General features: G+C 39.0%; 2 protein-coding genes and 1 long non-coding RNA gene across 3 annotated transcripts in view; 1 reads left to right on the top strand and 2 right to left on the bottom strand.

Annotated features, from left to right (window-relative positions):
• Nucleotides 1–6,970, top strand: part of LOC306848913 (double C2-like domain-containing protein beta) — a 34,572-nt gene extending 27,602 nt beyond the window's left edge. The window contains exons 9-11 of the mRNA XM_079383707.1: nucleotides 1,664–1,745; nucleotides 2,478–2,574; nucleotides 5,044–6,970. Of these exons, the coding sequence (XP_079239833.1) occupies nucleotides 1,664–1,745; nucleotides 2,478–2,574; nucleotides 5,044–5,174 (310 nt within the window). The 3' untranslated portion in view covers nucleotides 5,175–6,970. The remainder of the gene's footprint in view (nucleotides 1–1,663; nucleotides 1,746–2,477; nucleotides 2,575–5,043) is intronic.
• Nucleotides 6,969–15,912, bottom strand: LOC306849122 (plasma protease C1 inhibitor-like; the record flags this gene model as incomplete). The annotated part of the gene is made up of 10 exons (XM_079383964.1): nucleotides 6,969–7,391; nucleotides 7,885–8,107; nucleotides 8,636–8,775; nucleotides 8,855–9,059; nucleotides 9,831–9,973; nucleotides 10,085–10,291; nucleotides 14,971–15,312; nucleotides 15,390–15,666; nucleotides 15,745–15,760; nucleotides 15,893–15,912. 10 exons carry the CDS (start codon nucleotides 15,910–15,912, stop codon nucleotides 7,132–7,134), a joined length of 1,833 nt encoding a protein of 610 aa, XP_079240090.1. The 3' UTR covers nucleotides 6,969–7,131.
• Nucleotides 15,913–16,237: 325 nt separating this feature from the next.
• Nucleotides 16,238–16,928, bottom strand: LOC306848914. The gene is made up of 3 exons (XR_013782286.1): nucleotides 16,847–16,928; nucleotides 16,530–16,578; nucleotides 16,238–16,376 (listed from the first exon to the last, which is right to left on the bottom strand). It is a non-coding gene; the product is annotated as an uncharacterized lncRNA (long non-coding RNA).
• Nucleotides 16,929–17,771: the final 843 nt, after the last annotated feature.

Genomic DNA, 17,771 nt, shown 5'->3' with positions numbered 1-17,771 from the left:
ATTATCCAGTGGTAAATCATTTTTTGCACCAAACACACGCTGTGCTGTTAAATGATAATCCATCAATATTATCCAGTTGACATTTAATGGAAACTGACAGCGTGATTGCAAGTGTGTTATTGCTTTTATACACCAGTTTAATAAATAAGCTGATAACTAACTAAACTAATTTAAACCAATTAATTTAAACTGTGTCTTAATTAAACTAATTTAAGACACAGTAGTCACAGGACCGTTGTGTGTTCAATGCAGTTGTGTAGTACAATCTTTCATGGATTATTTCTTCTTTTATATGAATCTCTGATATGTCTGTGGAATAACAAGTTGTCTCAGAGACTGATTTGTTAATTTTGTTATGACATCTCAAAAAGACACTGTAGGGACTTGAACTAATTTCGGTTTTCCATAACTTTTCTTTGGCTGCATATATTTCAAATTTAGAGCATGATCAAAGATTGCACATTAAACGTGTTAGGGGGAATTAATCTGTAAACAGAACGTTTTCATTCTTATTTTGTTTGTGAATGAATTGGTGTTTTTGAATGATTCAGTCAATTGAATGACTCAATAGCTAAAAGCACTTACTACTTTTACTACAGTGTTTATCTTTCTATGGCAAAAATAGTAACTAATACACAGTTCAGAAATCAACAAATGGGTCACTCACAAAATTTGGTAATATATTAAAACAGCTGATTTTATGTAATTTATTATATATAACATTATTATATAATAATATATTTTTGTGTATATTATTCGCAAAATGCAGTGCTATTTGCCAGTTAGCATTCCATTATTTAAATTAATTTTATCTGAGAGATTTTTGTATTTGTATTATATCATTTTCTATTGATCATAGCTGCAGATATTCATCAAATGATGGAGAAAAGCACCAAAGACAGCATATATCCAGACGTAAAGTCTATTCATTTGTGCTTTCATCGTTTTAAAGAGCTAATTTATGTGTCTGAATTGCAGTTACTTGATTAGTTTAATTCTTTTACTTAATCAGCCTCCAACAACACAGATGTCATGTGCAAATATACACCGGCATGATTCATTCATAGTGAATTTAATGTTGTTCAGCCTCTAAGTGTTTATTAAAATGTGTTTAACTGTGTGCTGTGTAACTGTTTCACAACTTGTCATGGATCCATGTAGATGGCAATATGTCTCTTGCATCATATCTCCATGCGTTTTTTCAGATCACACACGTCTCTCTCCATCTCTCTCCTTGTAACATTTTGTGTAGGTTGATATCTCTCATGAATAATAAATGATGAGTCCTGATTGGTAATCCACTGATGACTCTATGAGCCACAGACCTTGTGGATGCATCATCTGTCCTCTAACATACTCTCAATCCATTCATTCCATCCATCCTCAATTAGAGATTATCATCTCTCAATCTGTAATAGATTGAATGAATCACCCAGAACAACACCATCACCATCTCTCTCTCTCTAGAATTCGTCATGCTCTAAAATGAGCTCTTACAGCCTTGTCTGTGCTTTCTTTTCTGCCTTGATTGTGTCGTGGATGTTTTGTGAGCTTGAGACAAACCGGGCTAATGATTTGCTTTGATGTTTTAGAAGTTATAAAATTCTCACTGCAGAGCAGTGATTCATTTCTGGCTATTTCTCTTTCTCTTTCTCTTTATCAGTATTTTGCAGCCTGACATGGGGAAAAAGTCCAAATACAAGACCTCAGTGAAGAAGAAGACTCTAAACCCGGAGTTTAACGAGGTCAGCTATTCCTATTAAAGGTGTAGTCACATGAAGCTCCACAATTAATTGAGATTATGGTTCTCGCAATTAATTAAAAAGGAAAAATGCTGATTCCTTTCTGTTTAAGTCTACTTGCACTAAAAAATGTCTTTTACACAATTTTTTGCAGTGGTTGAGCACTGTAACCAGTCACAGACAAATGAAATGGAAAATCAAAGGCATTTAAATGAGTCTATAGGCCATAAGAGGAAGTTTAAACCAATCTTGATTATCTTTTTAATCTAAAGTAATAATCACAATAAAATACCAGGGAGAAATACATAACAATTAGGGTATTGTCACAGTCATGCAGCCCTTTAGACTTTCAGCTCTGTGTAAATCCATTTATATTCGTGTGAATGTGAGCGAGCGGAAACGCAGGAACGAGTGAAGAAGTTTAATTCTTGGCTGCATACCAAATTCAAGTTTGATGAATTTTGAAATGTGAATTTCTATATGCACAGATTGATCTCGCAATTTGTGGGAAAGTGTTGTAGGTGGTATAAATGACAAATTTTATTGTATTATTTTTGTTACTTATAAGATATAGTTTATTTAAAAACAGAAGCCCTAGAATTTGATTGCCTATCCTGTTGTTCATAATTTTCCATGCTCAAAGCCGAGTGTGACCACACCTTGTGACCACTCATTGTAAATATAAACGTTGTTTTGTCCCTCTACCAAAACTCATGTGTGTTCTCTTCAACCCAGGAGTTTGCCTATGAAGTCCCACATGATCAGCTGGCCAAGAAAACCCTGGAGATCTCAGTCTGGGACTACGACCTGGGCATGAGCAATGACTTCATAGGTGAGTTTTTCAATCAAAAATATGCATTTCCATTGAAGTCTTTGGTGCGAAGCATTTCACCAGACATGAAGTACACACAGTTTCAAAATTAAAGCCGCTTGATGATAATTGTTAAAACCTTGACTTATACCAGTTGTTTAGTTATGTTGTCTTTCCTGTACTTAATTATACATTCTGTATTTGCACTGTATACACACAACTTTGCAGCAAAATTAAGTACAAGTACCAAAAAATAGAGTTATAGAATATGTCTGTTATATACAGTTGATTTGAACATTTCTGCAGAAAGCTTTGCTGCATAGACTTCCCATGTAAATGCAAACCGAGCGACAACTCAAATGATTGTCTCTGGTATCGTCAGCATGCCACAGATGCTGCAGATAGAGCTTAACCTATTTCGGCATGGACCTTTCCTTTAAGACGGTGCTGTTTTGATACTTTGTTCCTGTAGAAGCGAATGTTACAACTTGCATGTCTCATTTCCTGTTCAGAATAAGAAAAGAGTTTTATATAAAGGGTAGTTCACCTAAAAATCTCATCATTTGCTTATTCTCATGTCATTCAAACCTTTTTCCTTCCTTGGAGCACCAAAGGAGTAGTTTGGCAAAGTGGAAGGGGTCCAGGGCTGTCAAGCTCCGAAAAAAGAAAAACCAAAAAAGCATCCCAAAGCACCATAAAAGTAGTCCAATGTGAACCATATGATAACTTTGTGTGAGGAACAGACTGAAATTTAAGTCGTTAATCACTGAAAATGTCGCTCGACAGCTGTGGTCACTGTTCACTTTTAATGAAAGAGCAGCCTGGACATTCTGCTATAAATAATTGCTTTTGTGCTCCACAGAAGAAAAAAGATCATACAGGTTTTGAAAGACATGCGGGTGAGTAAATGATGGCTGAACTGTCCCTTAATGAAAAGAAACAGAGGAAGAGTCTAGAACAGAAAAGCTCTTGAGCTTTGTGCTGTGACATGTTTATTTATGGTTGAATGACACGAGTGCTCTGTAACGATCGGGACAGTGAGAGTAATTGATGTCAGTGTTACTGATTTAGAGGGGATGGCTGAGGAACGGATGGGGTGATCAACAGAAGTGTAAAGACATGAAGGGATGTGAATGAGCAGAGGCTTGTGAGAGACATCCAGGCGTGAAGGCACACCGAGGACGCAGGTCTCTGATTGACAAGTGCAATGAAGCTTAGTATTTATTTAACATTTTCTTGGATCTTTCCAACTCGCTTTCTTTCACCCACTCCCTGTCTATTTCCTTTCTTTTTCTTTCATTCCCTATGGCAGGGATGTCATGCGTAGGGTTCATTTGTCATGGCTTGCTCGTGGCCATGAGCATGTGGTATTGATGTGAGGTGTGTGTGTGTTTGTGTAGGAGTGATCGAAGCGGGACAGAATCTCAGTACGTGAGGGGCCTGATGAAATGAAACGCAGCTTGTGTCCACCAACATACTCGCACGCGCTTTCATTATTCAGAGCAAGCTCAGGTGTTAGACTAAGGAGAGACATGCTGAAGTGGCTAGAACAACTCGACAGCAGAAGCCACAGTCAAATATATATACATATATAAGCAATATGTATGTATGTAATATAATATACTCTTGTAATTTTGAAAAGCAGATAGCATGTGCTAGAATGTTACGGTGGGGAAACATCCAACCATAATACTTACCTCATCAATTAAATATTCATGTGCTGTTTTAGTTACATTGTCCATTGGGAAAGTTAAAACTGTCATTGTAAACACAAGATTTAAAACAGATTTATGTTCGAATATAGACAAGCAGGTATTGAAGAGGTCGCATGCTCATCAGTCTCTGCTCGGTGATATCAACCTCATAAATATGTAAATAAGCATCTAATCTAATTACTACCCAGGGTAAAATATGAACAGTATAAAACAGAATATATTAGACAAATATAGCATGCAGTTGCCTAACACACAAAAAATGCTATTAAAATATCAAGAAATATGCATTACTGTTCAAAAGTTTGGGCTCAGTAAGATTTAAATTTTTCTTTTTTCTTTTGGAAAAGAAATTGAAAATTTGATTCATATTTATTCTAAACATTTTAAATAATTAGAAATAAATTCTGTTCTTTTGAACTTTCTATTCATCAAAGAATCCTGGAAAGAAATCGTTTTCACAAAAATGGATATAAAAGCAAATTTCATCATTGATAAGAAGAAGAAATGTTTCTTTATCACCAACTCAGCATATTGGAATAAAGCGGTTACGTTATAATATTAAATAATTTTTGTTTTTTTACTGTGTTTTTAATCAAATAAATCCAGCCTTGGTGAGCATAAGATATTTCTTTCAAAAACATTTTAAAAAATCTTACTAACTCCAAACTTTTAAACAGTAGTGTAATTATTCATTATGATTTTTTTTTTTTTGTGGTCATAATCATTGCAGCCCTGCTATTTTTCATTTGGTATCCTATTGTTCTCTCTTTCTCAGGTGGTGTTGAATTGGGGATTAACGCAAAAGGAGAGAGACTGAAGCACTGGTTTGAGTGTCTAAAATACAAAGGAAAGAAAGTGGAGTACTGGCACACACTGACACAGCAAGGAGCCCCTAGCAGTGACTAACACACAGACAAGCACACACCTTCATCCTCTGAAAAGTAATACAAACATAATGGAGTAATAATGATAAAGAAATGCAATAATGCTCAGTCTGAGAACGATGATGATGACGATGACATTCAATATTAATGCGTGAGAAAAAGCATCATAATCTATTGTACAGCTAAGTGTCACATTCTTTTGTGATGAGAAAGAAGCAAGTGTGATCACAAGCCCAGATTGTGACGCACAAACAATCGACCCCTTTTTCTGGTCTACACGTCACTTATGTGAAATCGTACTGTGTTGTGACTATGCCACAGGAACTCATGCCATATTATAGTGTTATTGTTTATTACATGTTAAACGTGTAATAGCATCCTGGTGTTTGTTACAGTTGGTGGTGCCGTAATTTTGCACACTTGTCAAAGCACAACACATCCAGCTGACTGTAAATGTCTATGCGTACCTATGTATTTACCTTTTGTGATTTGTTACGTATGAAAGTTTACAGTCTCTTCCAGCCCGACAAAAACATGATGCACAGGAAAAGCACAAGGAACGGTGCATGAAGGAACTCTAAAGCAATGAAAGGAACTGTCTATGGATTTAAACGTTCACTCAAGAACTGCCGCCTGTCTCTTCGACAAGAACCAAACGACAGTCACCTCAACGAGAATGTGTGTGAATGTCCCTGTCTGTGTTTTGTCTTTGTACGTGTCTCTGTTGAATGTTTGTACAGTCTCCTACAAAAAAACAAAACAAACAAGCGCTGATGCACATTGACAAACTTTTTCGCTCTCTCTCTCCAGCGCCCTCTACTGGTTTAGAGGCCTAACCGTCAGGACAGTGCCAGTATGGAGGGTGAATCGCCTCTGGCAGGCCTCATGCACAACTGCACGCCCCATTAGGGGTTAAATTAGCAATCAAACGAAGCCTTTGAAGGACAAACTACCTGTCAAGGACGTTTTTTTTTTGTCAGAACACAAAATCTGGGTCGGTTTGCTTTGTCGTCCTGACAATGTGTTGACATAAGATCTGTGAAACGATGCACATTTCTTGCCATGCGTGGGAATTTCGTCTGTAATTGTATCTGTGTGATTGCATTTATTAGCTGTTTATTAGATTCCGTAAATCAGCTACCTGAATCTACTTTTCATCTGGTCTTGATTGAAGACATTTTATGCATTTAATTGCACAAAAAACTTATTGTTAACCCTGTCCTTTCATGGCCTCCGTCGCCGTTCCTGACTTGGAGTTCTGCTGTGTTTTTTATTATTATTATTATTCTTTTTTACATTTGAGTTATCAAATGAATGGCCTAAGCGGTGTATAATTATCAAATGTTGTTCTAAGCAGCTGCATGCCAAGTGAATGTCACATATGCTTTGATGGACCACCGATCTGCAGTGCTTATGTTTGTCCTAATATCCATCAATGGGCCCATCTAAGGGTATTTGTTTTTGCTCAGTGAACTGGGACAATCCAGGCTACCTTTGATGAAACAGCATGGCATTTAGATAATGGACTGGCACCACCTGCCAGCCAAGATGGGACTCCAGGGGGAGCGTTAATGAACGAGGGGTCAAACTGAAGGAGGATTATTCAACTCTCGCTCACGTGTCCTCGTTGACTGTCTGTGTGGAACATTTGATGTGACTGCCATCATGTGTCGCTCTCTGTAACTGCGTCTCCGAAATAAATTGGTGCAATAGTGGCTGCTGGAAATGAGAGCGAGTTTTGTGCGTTCGAGTCTTATGATCTTTCATTCATGCATCAGATTTCTTGTCATTTCATGGAAAATAAATAACAAATGCATGATGTGAAGTACATCTTTAATGACCGAGATTGTGCATGCATTCCAACTCTATGCATAACATGATATTGTTACATAAATGCATTTGTTTGTGATAAAAGAATGATTGAATGTAGAACAGAAAGTTTGATTATTTTTGTGGTGAGATGCTTTTGTGATGTCTTTTTATGGATTAATTGGATTGATTATTCTTCCCATGAAAAGAGGAGCGCTAGCCTCATCGCTCCACAGTATCAGAACGAAGGGCTGTAGAGCTGCAAAAGAAGAGAAGGAGTGAGAAAAAGAGATGCTTGTGGCTGCAGCGGCCTCTACTCCTTTCTCCGTCAGTGAGAGAAAAGCCTTGTGACGGGCGTCTGAGATGAATGATTCAGATTCCTCCGGAAATATCCCACACAAGTTAGGATTTAAGAAGAGATCTGACAAACCTGAGGAGAAGAGAGGAGAGGTGAGGAGAATTCGGTCATGATTTGCTCATCCACATTTGTTCCAAATCTGCATGCCGTTATATATTTTTCAATGGAATACAAAATTAGAATTTTTAAAGAGTATATGCTTCCTTTTTCCATTCATTGTTGACTAAAAAAACACCCCAAAAAATGATCACAAACCTATAATAAAAGTGGTCCATATGACTCTTGCACTATATTCCAAGTTATCTGAAGCCATATCATAGTTTTTAGTGAGAAACAGGCCAAACATTTTTCAGAATATTTCCAGTGAAAAATTACTCTCGTTTCTGATTTTCTTCTCAAAAGGTTCATATATGGCTTGGAATATCTTGTAGTGCATGATTTTCTGATAATATTTACGTTGTATGGAAAATCTCCTTTTGTGTTCTACTGAGAAAATGGATTACAGATTTGGAACAAGATGAGTAAATGATGCAGCATTTTGGAGTAAATGAAGTGCCTGTCTTACCCAGATCCCTCAGTAAGTCCTCCAGTTGTGTGTCCACTGTCAGTTTAATTTTAGGCAGTATGACCTCAGCGGTTTGGACTGGGATTTTATTGATCTCAGATACCATTGCTTCAATAGAATCTTTGTTTATATTATTCTCCATCAATACAAAGGATTCTTCTGACGTTGTGCGTGGGATCAGTATGTACAGGCTGTTTTTACCCATAAAAGGGAACTTTCCGACCTGGAGAAATAGTCCTGCAATGTATGTGTTTGTACTTGTACAAATACGCACAAGTGCTTGTAGTTCATTTATAGGAATTGGTGTCATTTTTGCAATGTAAAATAAAGTTTTTTTTTTTTTTTTCATATTTTATTATTTAATTATTTCTATTTTAGATTCCATTATTTTTTATTTACTTCAACATTTTAAATTAAAATTTAATTTGTGTTCTAAATGTATTTATATTTAATTCAATGTATTTTTTTAAAGACTTAGAGAAACTTGCCTCAGAACTATCTAAAAACACTGCATGGTCGCACTTTTTTAATAAATATATATTTATTTAATTAAAAATATATATTTAAAGGGGTGAAAGGGGGCATGCAAATTGGCTGATATTCTGAAGAGAAAACAAAGTAAATCTATAAAATAATGTAACTAAGTTAAGTATTCTGTTAATAATATCGGTATCAAGTCAAATGGTCTCAAATGCACACAAATAGCACCATTTCCTAATAATGACCTTTGTGCATTAATTGCGCCACTTACCTCGGCCTGTAATTTTTTGTTGTACCCCATTTGAAGGCTGTACTTGGAGCTGTAGAGAGTCTGCACTTCTATGACCTCACCTGAAAACTTCATGAAGTTTTCTCGTTTATTTGTGGATTCAAAAACTGTCTTCCATTTACCTGTAAAGCACAAAGAAACACAAACACAGTGTCATAAAACATAAATATGCACAGTATTCAGATATATAATATGACTTACCATTAAAGTAGACAGCATTTAACAAAACAAAGGAGGTGGCGGGATCCACAAAATCAATTAACTCAGTGATTTTATTGTTTGTCTTCTTTGCCACCCATTGATTGATGAGAATCAATTTTTGATCGTTGTCATTGGTCAGCTTCTCTGGCACGGCATCATAGAACTCCTTTGATTGGTTGACAAAAGCTTCTCCCAACTGTTGCTCCATGTGGAAACAAAACTCTTCAGGCTATGGATGTGACTGCAGTCTTAATTTAGGCAGTATCAAAATGAAGTCCAGAATAAGTGACTCCGATGTAATTAGTAATTTTGACAACATATATCCTTGTGAAAAAGAAGTGAGCCCAATTGTAATCCTGAAATTAAAACTTTCAAAACCTGTACTTGAAGATAATTAATGAAATGCTTAAGTGGACTTAGAGTAGATTTTCATGACTGTTTCTTAACACACTTAAGTACACTTTTAAAAAGTGCACCTTGTAATTATGTGTTGACTAACACCTAAAAGTACTCAATTATAGTAAACTGTCTGTTATATATATATTTAAAATGTACTAAATTGCAGTTTCATCATGTGTACTTACATGGCACGCAAGTTTCGAAAGAAATGACAGGATATTTTAGTTTATCATAAATACTTGTCAATAAATTCTGCAGCACATTAACCAAATTTAAAAAACAACAGAATTCTGAAATTAGTTGTAAAGATGTCACCTTGTGACAATATATTCTAGTTTAAATTGATATTGAATGCACTCTTAAGATTAACTGAGTGCATTCAATATAAGTTTAAACTAGAATATTTTCAATTAATTCTAAATAACATGCAATTAAGTGTCTGAAAACTGAAAAATTACATTCAGTATATTTTTTTTAGATAATATTCTCCATTATAACTCTCCTTTTAAAGTATTTAGTATGTAGTTCTTTTTCACAAGGTGAGTGGTTTTTAAAGTGAGTTTTTACTGTGGCTACCTGGGGAATAAAAGATAGCAGAGGCCATACTCAGTGTGTCCTTTATCACTTGTTTCAGTTTCTTTGTCTCAGAATGCACACAGGAGAATTCTGAAGGAATCCTAAGAGCACCTTCCAGCTGTGTTCTGGTCTCACCTCGAGCACCTTGGAAAGAGGGTGACGCAAAGAGAGAGAAGTAAGAGGCTCAGCAGGTTAACAAAGTACAATGTGTAGCCTTTTGGTGGCTGTATGATGTTCCTCCATTATTTATCTTACCCAATAGCAGGTTGTAAAGAGCTACAGCAATGCTGATCGGGGAGAAGATCAAGTTGGTTTGCGGTTTTGAACCTTTAAGTTCGGCATATACAGAGACGGAGAAGTCTCTGAGTGAATCCTGAAGAATTGCCTTCCCTGATCTGCTGTTCTGTTCCTCACAGTCCTCCCATGGGCCAGTGTGGTTAAAGCAGCGGGGCAGAGGGGGGGCTAAGGATTAAAATGGGAGGTAAAGGTTACCCTGAAATCATTTCTTTCCAAAAGAATGTGATTCGAGATATAAAATTACAGTTTAGTCATAATTTTATTCATACAGTTTAATCAGAATTTATGTAGCCCCAAAAGAAAATCTCATTCCAATTATAGATAAAATGTTGTTTTACAGTAGATGACCCCAGAGTAAATTCATAAATAACATCTATTTTTAAAAATTCTCTAATTTCTTTTTTATTTTACTCTTATATAGTAAGAGTAAAATTAAAACAAAATGTATAATTTCTTCAAATATTTTCTTTATTTTATTCTTAATAAAATATTTTTAAAATATTCATGTTGGTTTTATTTTATTCCTTAAATGTAGAAATAAAATAAAAATATTTGTAAATGTTTGTCTGTTTTAGATTAAATAATTTTTTTTTCCTGAATGTCATAATAATATTAAAACAGGCAGAAATTAAACTTACATTTTATTTTAAAATTACATAAATTATTTTTAAGTTAAATGTAATGATATTAAAATAGAATTTATTTATAAATATTTGTTTTTTTCAAAATTAATGTTTTTATTTATAAAAATATTTGTTTAATTACTAAGTGTAATAATAATGTTAAAACAGGCTTTTATTAAAGTTTTAATTAATTTTATTTTAATTTATAATTAATTTTCTTAATATAATGATAATAATACTAAAACATAATTTATACATTTTATTTTTTAAATATTTTTGTATTTTAATACAATTAAATGTGAAAAAAATATTACAATAAACAGCACAAATATATAAAATATATATGTCAGAGAGTCACCGCAGTCTCCACCAACGACACTCACCAGATCCTAATCCCCTGATTTCTGATCACCGCCACCTATCAGCACTATATGCCTGCACTCCTCCCATTCAACACACTGTCTGGTCTCAAACTTTCCATGTTGACTAACCTGACCCACTTACCTTTTGTCTACTTACCAGTTGCTCCAGTGTTCCTATCCCTGTTCTCCACCGCTCCAGTTCTCCACCGTCTCCACGCTCCACTGTTACCTCCGGATCCCCTGGAAAAGGAAAAAGGATATTCACACTTAGATAAGCCCCTAGAGACATTCCCATTCCCTGCCTGCTTACCTGGACATTCTGCTCATCTCATTCCCCTCTGCTACTGCTCAATAAACCTGTTGTTTGTATTGCACTTACGTCTGTGTCCTGTGTCTATCTGCTGACAGAAGACCAGACCAGAACCGACGACCGGAGATGGAGTTCCCGAACCCCGCCGCTGCGGATCCTCTCGAAGAGCTGGTCAGTGCTCTTCGAACAGCTCTCTCTCCGGTCACACACCCTCAGTCTGCCTCTGGCAGCCTCGTGTGGATGGAACGAGGCAGCGCTACTCACTGCTTACCGTCAGGGCTTGGATCCACAGATCAGAGCCCAGATGGTGATCTATGATGACACTGTCGGTCTGGAGAGCTTTATGCAGAAGGCCGTTAAGATCTCCCAACGTCTCACGGCTTGTCAGCCGGACATAACCGCTCATTCTCCGTCCTCACCAGCTGCCTGTCCTCCGGTACCAGAACCTATACAAATGGATACTAATCGCCTCTCACGCACTGAGCGTGCTCGACGTCTCGCCATGGGGCTGTGCCTCTACTGTGGAGTTCCAGGGCACTTCATTCGGGTGAGTACCCTCCAATTGGAGCCTGCTATCTCTACCCTACCACTGCTAACGGTACAACTGCTCACCCCACGTCATTTCATTTCAGTACCCGCCCTCGTGGACTCAGATCCTCAGGCAATTTCATCTCACAAGCCGTCCTAAAACAGCTTGATTTACCCCGCCAGAGACAGGCCGAGCTGAAGATCGTGACCATACAGGGAAAACTGCTCGGGCGTGGGCACATCAAGTTCCGGTCTCCACCGATCACCCTACAAGTAGGCTGTCTTCATCAGGAGAGCATTTCCTTTCTGGTACTGGAGGGACCCACCGTCAATATCATCCTGGGACACCCCTGGCTATCTCAACATTCCTCCGAAGTCAGATGGGATACCAGCGAGATCCTCCGATGGAGTAAAATCTGCATCCAAAACTGTCCCTCCAACGTCCCTGTGCCCCTGGTTAGTAACCTGAAGCTCCAAGTTCATTCCACCCTAGTGGAGAGCCCCGAACCTCGTGAGGTTCCAACGACCCCATCTGACTACCTGGCGTTCCAGGATGTATTCAGCAAACAGGCAGCCACGAAGTTACCACCGCACCGGCCATGGGATTGTGCCATCGACCTGCTGCCTGGAGCTATACTCCCCAAGGGTCGAGTATACCCCCTGTCCATCCCGGAGCGTAAGGCAATGGAGGATTACATCAAGGAGGCTCTCCAACAACAGTTAATTCGCTCTTCCACCTCTCCGGCGGCCTTGAGCTTCTTCTTCGTGGGCAAGAAGGACGGAGGCTTGCGGCCTTGCATCAACTACCGGACCCTCAATGATCACACTGTCGAGCTCCCTTGTCCTCTTCCCCTGGTCCCGGCTGCCATCGAGGAGCTCCGTGGGGCCCGCATCTTCTCGAAGCTGGACCTGTGGAGCGCCTATAACCTCATTCGTATCCGGGAAGGCGATGAGTGGAAAACAGCGTTCATTACCCCCTCAGGCCACTATGAATATCGGGTCATGCCCTATGGCCTTTCCAACTCTGTCCGTCTTCCAGGTGTTTACGAACAAGGTGTTCTGGGAGTTCCTCCACCGGTTTGTCATCGTGTACATAGACGATATCCTGATCTACTCCCGGAACCTGGCCGAACATCGCCATCACGTGATGCAGGTCCTACGCCAACTCAGGAAACACCACCTCTACCTGAAGCTCGAGAAATGTGAGTTCCACCGCCACACAGCCCAGTTCCTTGGCTACATCCTCAGTGCGGATGGGATCCAGATGGACCAGGGGAAGGTCCAAGCCATCTGGGACTGGCCCCAGCCTCAGTCAGTAAAGGAACTTCAACGATTCCTCGGTTTCGCAAATTTCTACCGGAGGTTCATTCTGAACTTCAGTCTCCTCTCAGCCCCCCTCACTTCCATGCTCCGTCAGAAACCCAAGTCTCTGTCTTGGAACTCTGAAGCTCGAGCCGCCTACAAGAAGCTCCAGGAGGCCTTCTGCACTGCTCTCATCCTCTCACATCCCGAACCCCAACTCCCATTTATAGTGGAAGTAGATGCCTCCACCTGCGTGGGAGCAGTGCTGTCTCGATACCACGGAGAGCCTCCCCGACTCCACCCTTCCACTTACTTCTCCATGAAGCTTTCGCCAGCGGAGCGGAACTACGATATTGGAAATCGGGAGCTGCTCGCCATTAAACTGATGCTGGAGGAATGGAGACACTGGCTGGAGGGAGCTCAACACCCCTTTACGGTCATCACTGACCACAAAAACCTGGAATATCTCAGAAGTGCTAAGAGATTAAACTCCCGGCAGGCTCACTGGGCCCTCTTCTTCACCCGGTTCCAGTTTTCCATCACGTATCGACCCGGAGATAAGAATGTCAAGGCAGATTCCCTCTCACGTATCCATGCCCCCGACGAACCCTATGCATCTGAACCCATACTCCCTCCAGCCGTCCTTGTGAGCCCCATTCAGTGGGCCCTGGATGAACAGATCCGCATCGCCTCCATCTCCAAACCCACTCCGCTGGAAGGCACAGAGGGCAAAACCTACGTGCCCACCTCCTTGAGGACTTCCCTTCTGGGCTCCCTGCATGCTTCCCTAGGCTCTGGACACCCAGGCAGCCAGCATTCTCTCTCGCTCCTCCATGCTCGTTACCGGTGGTCCAGTATGGCCCGGAATGTCTCCCAGTACGTTTGTGAATGCTCAGTCTGCGCCATCTCCAAGACTCCACATAACTTACCCGCCGGAAAATTAGTCCCATTACCCATTCCACGTCGCCCCTGGTCCCACGTCAGAGTTGACTTCATCACAGATCTCCCTAAGTCAGAAGGTTATACCTGCATACTCGTTGCAGTTGACAGATTCTTCAAAGCCTGCAAGTTAATTCCCCTCCGGGGTTTACCCACAGCCCTCGAAACAGCAGAGGCCTCTTCCATAATCTCTTCCGCACCTTCAGCATCCTGGAAAATGTCGTCTCCCGACGAGCCTGCAGTACCTCCTCCTCCCTGACCGTCCCACACCCAGTGGCCGTGGCCGGCCCCGTCTCCATAACAGGGCGTCAGGAGCACTATATCCCTTCACTCCTCCCGTTCACTCACTGTCTGGTCTCAAACTTTCCATGTTAACTAACCTGGCCCACTTACCTTTTGTCTACTTACCAGTTGCTCCATTGTTCCTATCCCTGTTCTCAACCGCTCCAGTTCTCCACCGTCTCCACGCTCCACTGTTACCTCCGGATCCCCTGGAAAAGGAAAAAGGACATTCACACTCAGATAAGCCCTAGAGACATTCCCATTCCCTGCCTGCTTACCTGGACATTCTGCTCATCTCATTCCCCACTTACCTCTGTGTCTATCTGCTGACAATATATAATATTTGACAATATAAATATTATATCTGCTGACAATATAAATATTTTAATATATTGTAATTTATTTTTAATGTATTTTATTTATTTTAAGTATAAAATATGAGAATAACATTCAAACAGACAGAAAACTGCATTTTAAATAAGTGTCTGAAAGGAGTACCTGCCACTTCAAGCTCCACTGACAGTGTATGAGATGTATTAGCTATGACACAGTGGTACATCCCAGCATCTTCCTTTCTGGTCTGACTAATTTTAATTGCGTGGTCCTGTCCTTCAGGGCTGGTGTTCCAGAAAATCCTCTGAGGTGTCTTGTTCTCCTCTTGGTCATATTTGTCTTTGTCGGGCTTGAGAAGCATCACACCATTTTCTGTCTCTCGTTTCCAGACAACAGTACGGTTTTCTGTCCCTCCGGAAGAGAAAAACTTGGCAACCTTGCATGGAAGAGTCACATCATTCCAAGCTACTTCTTTGACCACCTGCCATTCCTGAAAGGGCGGGGGTGCTAAGAAAGAAGAAAGGGTTCAATTTGTTAATTGACCTCTGAGATAATAAGTCATCAATGCAACAAAACCTTCTAACCTTTCACACGTATTGTGAACGTTCTGCTCAACCTCATACGATCCTCTGCTTTAAAGCCATCCTGAACACACTTGTACTGTCCTTCTTGGGTGGTATTTATGTTTCTGAGGTTCAGGATTTTTCCTTTCTCCTCAAGTGTGTGCTGCTGCTGTGTGTAAACAGACGTGAAGCTCCAGGTGTATGTGGGGTCAGCCAGCACAGGGGCATCATCAGGAAGACAAGTAAGGGGAATGCCAGAGTTTAGCAGAACAGTGATGTCGCAGGTAGACAGGGAAAGCTGAAGAAAGGGGTGATTGTAAAACCACCATTAAAGTTTTGTAAAAGTGGTCCATATTACAGTATATGAGTGGTATACTGTATATGCAAGTTCTCTGAAGCAAGTGAGTGACTGACTTTTTTTTTTTAAATTAAACTGAATGAAGTCAAGCTAGTATGGTACAACGTGAAGGTGAGTAAAAGCCAGAATTTTTTTATTTAATTCAACTTTTGGGTGAACTGTCTACATTGGACACATCAAAATCATCCTGTTGTTGGTTAGAAGTAATGTTATTTTTATCATTACTATTTAAGTTTTTATTAATATTTTTAATAGTTTTATATTTCCATTTTCATTTTAAATTTTGATTAAAAATGTGGATTTGATTTAAAAAAATATTTAGATTTTTAAACTTTTTGGTGTTTTTCATTTTTATTAGTTTTTTATATCTATATAGTTAAATGAAAATGTTTTCATTTCAAATGAAACTTGAGAGAGAGTAGGCCTAAACAATGCGGAAGTAAGCTATTTTCTTTTAATTATGTTCGAGAGTAAACAGAAGCAAGAAGGAAAAACTATTTGTGCCACAAACCTGTGTTTGTGATTATGAAACTTGAAAATAATATGAAATCAGTTTGCAACATTTTGACTACGTCCAAAATGGTGCAGACGCGACGCAAATCGTGATCCATGCGGTGTGGATTAACGACGTGACGCTCGTGCCCTGTAGCCTACAGACCATAAAGACAGAACAAGAACTTGGTAGTAAATAGTAAAAGCAAAGAATTGATTAATCACAATTTATAAAAGGTCACTTGAAAATGTTCATTTTACTACCACAAAATATCGTGTAAACGTCCTCATCTTATAATTCATTTACTTACACCTGCACAGAGCAACAGGAGGATGCGACACATGCTGTTGGATTCAATCCTTGAGAGAAAAGAAAAACAAATCTGTAAATTGTAGTCTAAACACATACATCTGATATTCAACATTTTCAAAAAAAAAAACACTATACTAAAAACGCAACATGAAATGCATATAAATATAATTTCAAGTAAGCAGCAGAACAAACCATTTTTATTCATAGTCAGTAGCATATACAATATAGCCTATAGGCCTGGTGGTGATTGCTAATATCTACTGTGAGAGACGAGAATGGGACTAAATTTAATTTCAATAAAGAAAAACAACTTACGCAGATATAATTCCAAATGGAAAGAAGCTTCAAACGTCTGTCTGTTTGGCACTTCTGTCTGGTCCTCTTGCTGTGTTTTCTTTCCCCTGCTAATTGGTAAATCATTACACAGATGTTTGCTAACATGTTGATTCTTTATGTACATAGATCCTAAGTCTCTTTAACGGCTAAAAAAGTGGGCCTTGTGCGTTGTTCGTTTTAAACAGCTCAATGTTGTAATCTGTTGTTCATTGCATTAACTTGAAAAAGTCAAATTAGCTCAACATGTACTCATTTTCCATATCTATCACTTTATTTGCTTTTCCTCAGTTAACTACACTTTTTTTTTTTTGGATGTATTTTGGCCTATAGAAGGACACAGAGAGGTCAATTTCCCTTTTAATTTGCTCACAAGGTCAAGATCTTTAGTCAGTTTTTCCTGTTTACATGCTTTGACTTTTCCTGTGGAGCCAGAAGGTGAATATGAGTAGATTGTTAAAATGCTAATTAAATCCAACATTTCAGAGGAAAAATTGCCAATTGTGTCCCTGCACCTCTATGTCTGAAGTGTTTTCTCAAAGAAAAATGAGCAATGAACATTTTATTCAGGTATGTTTTTCTGGCGGTTTCTTTCTTCAATACTATTTCACCAAAGCTAATAGTAGTTAAATATGTTTCTGAAAGAAACTTCGGCAACTTAGAGCAACAAAAATGTACAATGTTGCCCATCAGTCTTTCTTTTTTCCAGAGCTAAAAGGGCATGTTTATCCTGACCAGAGTGCCCAGGAGATTTGGTCCATCTCCAGAATGGGGGAGTGAGCAGTATTACCGGACTCTGACACAGAAGGAAAAATTGGCTATTGTGGTGTCAACTGTGTTTCTTATCTAAGTCCCAAGCAGCTGTAAGTTTGTTTCAGCATTATAAAACCATCTCCATCTCTCACAT

This window comes from Barbus barbus, assembly GCF_936440315.1.
Source record: "Barbus barbus genome assembly, chromosome: 29".
NCBI lineage: Eukaryota > Metazoa > Chordata > Actinopteri > Cypriniformes > Cyprinidae > Barbus > Barbus barbus.
Note: the sequence above shows the minus strand (reverse complement) of the source record. Positions and strands in the feature narration are given on the sequence as shown.